General features: G+C 35.7%; 1 protein-coding gene across 1 annotated transcript; it reads right to left on the bottom strand.

Annotated features, from left to right (window-relative positions):
* Window positions 1-3,301: 3,301 nt before the first annotated feature.
* On the bottom strand, window positions 3,302-6,268 carry LOC122065657. Its single transcript, XM_042629482.1, has 2 exons — window positions 6,179-6,268; window positions 3,302-5,140 (listed from the first exon to the last, which is right to left on the bottom strand). The coding sequence occupies exon 2, from the start codon at window positions 5,135-5,137 to the stop codon at window positions 3,347-3,349; it is 1,791 nt and encodes a 596-aa protein (XP_042485416.1). The 5' UTR covers window positions 5,138-5,140; window positions 6,179-6,268; the 3' UTR covers window positions 3,302-3,346.
* Window positions 6,269-6,603: the final 335 nt, after the last annotated feature.

Below are 6,603 nucleotides of genomic sequence, written 5' to 3'. Positions count from 1 at the left end.
GGAAGAATAAAAAAGAAAATATGATGGAATAGAATAAATTGGAGAGAAAATAGGGGAAAGGGTGGTTGTACGAACGAAGCATGACATTCGTGACTGAAAAAACCATTTTAGTCAACCAACACATGGACAATGAACTCTGATAAACTAAGTTATGCCTATAAGGTCTGGCTTGGATAAAGAAGCCTACCTTAACTCAAAGAGTTTGCTTTTGTTCCAAGTCTGTCTTCTACTAATTTATAGCATACATCCATGGTTACATAATTTTCCTTCCCATGATGGCCACATAGCCACCACACTACCTATTACTATGCTAACAAAAATAAGGAAAATTTACATATACCTCCCCTGAAGTTTGATCCAATTACATCCACTCCCACGTGGTTCAAAAATTACACTTCACCCCAACATACATAACACTGTGAGTGAGGTTTGAGGTTTGATTTGTTAAGTTATGCCATGTTTTAGGTCAAGAGATTAGAAGGGTAAAATAGTTTTTTCCATTTTAAAAATAACATCTCTCTCATGGTGTTATCTAGGGTGAAGTGTACTTTTTTAACCAATGGGAGTGGATGTAATTGGATCAAACATCATGGGAGGTATATGTAAATTTTCCTAATAATAACTTCCTACATCCAATAAACCATATGATAAGATTGCGTTTGGTAATCGTTCAGTTACAGAAATGACGTTTAGCGTCAAAAACAAAAATTTTCAGTTTTTTTGTGTCAAAATGCTGTTTTAAAAAAAAAAAAAAAAAAAGTGTTTGGTGGACTTGTTTCAAGAACGATTACTCTAGTTGTTCACTTTTTTGTATTTGGAACAAAACCAAAATAACGGAACAAGGTTTTGTCGGTCCATCATTTTGCGTTTCTAGCATTTTTCCCCCTTCTCGTTCAAAAAGAAAAAAGAAAGAAAAAAGAAAGAAAAAAAAAAAAAACCTAAAAACACCAAGTTGACACCAAACGCTTTATTCCGTTTTTTTTGTTCCCATAGAACAAAAAAATGCCAGAAACAAAACGTTTTCTAGATGACTACCAAACGCAACCTAACTAAATTGATATATATAATTTTTGGTAGGGAACTGATAACTACTTAGGTTGCGTTTGGTAGTCATTCTGTTCCAGAAACGACGTTTTATGTCAAAATCAGAATTTTCCGTTTCTATGTCAAAATTCCATTTTGGAACGAAACTCAAATGTTGGAACATGGTAAGCATGTTCTAAGGCTGCATTTGGTAGTCATCCAGAAACACGTTTCTGACATTTTTCCATTCTATGAAAAAAAAAAAAAAAAAAAAAAAAAAAAAAAAAAAACATAATAAAGCGTTTAGTGTCAACTTTGTGTTTTTCAATTTTTTTGGAACGAAAAAAAAAAACCGCTAGAAACGCAAAATGATGGGCCGACGGAACCATTTTGGTTTCAGTCCAAATACAAAAAAAGTGAGGCTCCATTTGGTATAGTTCTAAAATTTTTTTTTTGGAGTTTTTTTGTTCTATTGGAACAAAAAAACGGAATAAAGTGTTTGGTGCACTTATCGTCTGTTTCTATTTTTTTGGAACAAAAGTGGAAAAAAAAATTGAATAAATAAAAAAATGAGATTGAACTAGAAAAGGGAGTTCCGTCTTCCCAGTTTCATTCCATTTTATAAAAAAAGGAACTATCGTTCCGAATAAAAATCTAAAATTTTGAAACACCTTTTTTTTGTTTAAAAACAAAATTTTGACACCGAAACTGAAATTTTTGTTGTTGACACGAAACGTCATTTCTGTTCCAGAAACGATACCAAACAGAGCCTGAACAACTAGGGTAATCGTTCCTAAAATAGGTTCACTAAACACCATTTTTTTTTTAGACACGAAAAGTCATTTCTGAAATTGAATGACTACCAAATGCAGCCTAACATTTCTTGTTTTTGCCTTCTTTTTTTTTTTCTGATTTGTTTATAAAAACGGAAAAGCAAATCGTGGACACCAAACAGAAGATTCCATTTTCTTGTTCCCATAAAACGGAAAAACATTAGAAACATTTTTTCAGACAACTACCAAGCACAGCCTTAATACTAAGAATAAGAAAACTAACTACCCTTCATGCCCAACAGCCACGTACACCTCTCCATCTAAGAGGGAAGTAGTGAGAGAGAATATATGTTATGCACTTGAAAGTTGGTTCACCCCATGCCTATATGGCATCTCCCCCTCGTCACATAATATTCCACCCCCTTAAAATTACTATTGTACTCAAGTGAGATAAGATAAAAATAAAAATAATAAAATAACCTTACTGAGATCCTAAATAAATATCTACGAATGAATTGAATTGTAGAACTGATGTGAACTTCCACCCTAAAAATCTATCCTTCCACATACACATAGCCATCATGTCTACTGGAATAATCAACTTTTCAACTTATCATTATCGACATTGAAACGAAGAACATAAAACCTTGGGGTGAACGACTATTTTTGTTAGCTCTGCCAGATCTTCTTGATGTTCCTAGATCGTATATCATAGATTGGGAGTGTAGCTATGGACTTCTTCCCTTCTCACTTGGTTTGGGTCAAATGCGAACTAATCTTCTGGAATAACTCATTGAACTGCTTTTTTTTTTACTGATGATATTTTGCGGCTAATGATGAGAGAGCCCACAATATTTTCTAGTTTCTCCACTCATTGATCCATGCCTATTCTGATACCATTTTTATTTGTGCACAAGGGAGAGAGAGAAGATTGAAAGAAATAAAAAGAAAATAAAATGGATTCGAATAAATTAGAGAGAAAAGAGGAAAAAATGTGGCTTTGTGAGTAAGGAAGCCTCCCTTAACTCACAGAGTTTGATTTGGTTCCACTCTTCTATTAATCTTCTACTAATTCATAGCATACATCCATGGTTACCTAACTTTCCTTCCCATGATGACCACATAATTAATACATTACTCATTAACATGCATGCTAATAAAAATAACTTCCTATAACCACAACACCACATGAAAACTAAACCTATAACTACTAAAGACTGAGAACAAGATAACTACCCTTCATTCCCAATAGCCACTACACACCTCCATTTAATAGGGAATTTGAGAGAGAGAATATAGGTCATGCACTTGAGAGTTGGTTCACCCCATGCCTATGTAGCATCTCCTCCTCATCACACAACATAACCGGATTGATTACAAACATATTAACTCTTAAATAATTCCCAAAGGCTTCTTTTCACAATTGTCCCAACAATCTCTTTTCTTTGGTTTTAAATAAAATGAAACAAAATAAAACACAAAATAAACAACAGAGCCGATTTAAATAAATTGAAATAAAACAAAACAGAAAATAAAGTACAGGCCCTGTGTTAAATAAATTTTGGAGGCTTCTTCTCAACATTGTCCCACCAATTTCTTTCCTCTGTTTGCAAAACAAAGAAAGTTGTTGCTAGAGCATCAACATAACAATTATGCATATGTTGAGTTTGTTCGAAAAACACGCTGACTAGAGCATTCTTACGGAACATACCAGAGGTTTTCGTTATTTTCCCAATAAAATAGAAATTCTTGAAAGAGAAAGCACAGTCATTATTCAAAGCTTCATTTACAATCCATGTGCCATATTTCTTACTCTTACCTACTGTCCATTGCCCAGGGATTGAAACATTTCTTTCTACAATACCAGTTACACATTCGCTAGCATCGAATTGCACCAACTTAAAGGGATCATGCAATACCAAATCCTTATCAATATAGCGAATGGTATCATCACCCGAACTTAGACGCTTGGTGGCAATAAAGTCAAACTTGAGATATGTCCCCTTTTCGTTAACAAAGGTTCGATTATTGATCCTGAGCATAAACTCTGAGAAATCTGTCGAGTCACCTAAGAACCGAGAAGGGGAAAATTTGACAACTTCTGGATTGTTTGTCGATTCCGGAGAACTTAATGACTCAATATTCTTTTCAAATATACCTGACCCATTGGCATAGACAAACCAAAACCTTTTATCATCAAGGTTTTGTTTGCCTACTTGAAGTTTCTGCATGATCTCATCCGGCAGGGTAACATGAACTCTCGTCAAAACACCCTTGAACATCCCCACCATTGGAATGTTGAAATACCCATAGAAGTTGGAGTTTCCATCGATGTTATAGATTGATTTCGCACCTATTTCCTTCTTCCTGAGTTCAGCCACATTTGCTGCAGAATCCCGAAAGATAATTGGGAGGTCGTACTCATTCATCAAGCGGAAGTCCCTGACTATAACACTACCATCAATAAAGAAGTGGGACTCAATAAAGCCTCTTAAGGTAAATAGACTCTCAATGAGATGGGCTGGAGTACATGGAGTACTATACGTTGTTTCCATGCCAATGCTTAAGCCACTTCGTTTCTCAAATATACTTTTGATCGAGGCCAGTATCCCATTCGCAGCTACTAAGAAAGTGGCACTGAATTCTTTGTCATGGATAAGATCATGTAATATCTCAAGAAACCTCAGCACAGATTCTGGATCTCCACTGGCTGGTGGTTCAAGGCTAATGTCAATGAACACCCTCTTCATTGAGTTTGTGATTGCAATCATAGTTAGCTGGAACCGTTTAGTATTCCAATCTTGATCATTCTTCTTCTTCATTAATTCGTTAAGCACATCATTCTTCTTCACCAATTCACTTTTCATATTGTCCAAGATGCATTTCAATTCATTAAGCTCGTCATTCTTCTTTGCCAATTCGTCCTTGGTATTGTTTAGGAGTCTTTGTGATTCACTAAGCTCGTCATTCTTCCTCGCCAATTCAGCCTTTGTATTGTCCAGGAGGCTTCTCAATTCGCTCACCTCTTGCGGCTTCGGCAATGGTATATTCTGGAAACCAAAAGGGCCCAACATTACCACCGTTTCCAAAACGAAGGTATCATACTGACATTCAAGAAATTCTCCATCACCGTTGCGCTTTTGGATGCATACAATAGCCTTTCCCTGACAGTTTACTCGAAAGTTCTTAGAGCGCAAGAACCTCTTGAAATCATCATCTTTTGGTCCATCGTAGACAACATCTTCGCTTCGTGCCAATTCTAATGGTTCGGAAAAGATATCAACCGAGAAGACCTCCAACTTTGAGTTCACAAAAAATTTATCACTTGATGACCAACTCATTTCCTATTCAAAAATTAGACATAGACAAGTTATCACTAAGCAATGGATTGAGATACTCATACAAGAAGTTCAACATTTGTATTTTCAAAATATCTAAATGAGTACTAGTAACTATTTCTATGCAAAGAACGTTGAAGCATGAGATTATCATAATTTGATGATAAATTCTTTCTAAAATCAAAACAAATAACAAGAAAGCAACTAAAAATTTCCTTTGTACCTGAGAAAACTTCCCAAAAGACCAATAGTACATAAAAATGCATGAACGCGTGCCATATGACCAGAATTTCAAAACTAGAAAATGGTGAATGGGTTATAATGAGCCCATTTGGTAACTCTCTCGGGATGATCTTTTCTATTCTTTATTCCATTTTGGAACAAAAACAGCCAAAAAAGCGATTGGTAAATTCCTTTTTGTTTCTGTGCCCAAGGAACGAACCGGTTCAAAAACTAATCCCAAGAGTGGAAATCAAGTAACACCTTTTAGGTGTTTCTTCATTTGAAAATCATCTTATAATGAAGGAACACAAATAGATGATTTTGCCGAAGAACGGGTTCTCATAACAGAATCGCAATAGTGCCCAAGTTTCATGGGACGGATTCTTGATATATGAGTTATGTAGTCAAGAATGAACATAAAAAGCAGCTATTATAAGACAGCGTTATCATCAAAGAGATAATTAAAAAAGATATGAATCGCAGAAACAGAGCACACAGTAAACATTTATATAATCATTATTTTCAGGAATGTATTTGTAAGCTATTCCCAAGTAAGAGCACTGTGAACACTAAATTCTTTCCAAGGCAATAATTAAAACAATGGTACCTTAGAGACAAATTTATAACTCAAAACCGAGTGTCCATCAGGTTCTCATACGTGAATCATTTTTCTACAGTCTGATTTACACAGATTGAATCCGACATAGGATTTTCATATCTGTGGATCAGTCTCATACGAAAATGATTCTCATAGGAAGAACCTGATCTGGTCTCGCCAAAACCTTGTTCCATGAAGATCTAACATAAGTTTACTAGAATTACCTTGAATAAATGAGCGAATCAAACTAAGAGAGAGAGAGAGAGCAGAAGCAGGTACTGCAAAGGATGGTGCGGTATTGGTGGTCGGAGTTGCCCAGGGAGAGAGCCTTCTTGAGAGAGTGGTTTTGTAGAGAGATCAAAAGAAGAAGAGTCGGTGTTTTTCACTTTAATCCAAAGCTAGGAACGGGATTCGGAACTGGTTTGAGCAGTTTGGGACATTCGATTTTTTTTCTTCTATGGCATGCTTGGAATTGGATTCGGCAATCGGGATTGGTTCGAGTAGTTTGGGACCCTTCGAACAGGATTCGGACTATAACTTCTCTTGGGCTTGGCTTCTTCCATGGATTTCTATCATTCAATATTTTAAATTTATCTTGGGCTTGGGTTTTTGGATGGATTTCAGTTTGGCTAGAGTTTCGCAACTCTTC

The sequence above is a fragment of the Macadamia integrifolia genome, unplaced genomic scaffold (genome assembly GCF_013358625.1).
Source record: "Macadamia integrifolia cultivar HAES 741 unplaced genomic scaffold, SCU_Mint_v3 scaffold2083, whole genome shotgun sequence".
NCBI classification, from domain to species: domain Eukaryota; kingdom Viridiplantae; phylum Streptophyta; class Magnoliopsida; order Proteales; family Proteaceae; genus Macadamia; species Macadamia integrifolia.
The sequence above is the reverse complement of the archived record's forward strand: the minus strand, read 5'-3'. Positions and strand labels throughout refer to the sequence as shown.

Coding starts and splice junctions, on each gene's coding strand:
- LOC122065657 (XM_042629482.1), bottom strand. CDS start 5,137: ATGAGTTGGTCATCAAGTGATAAATTTTTTGTGAACTCAAAGTTGGAG.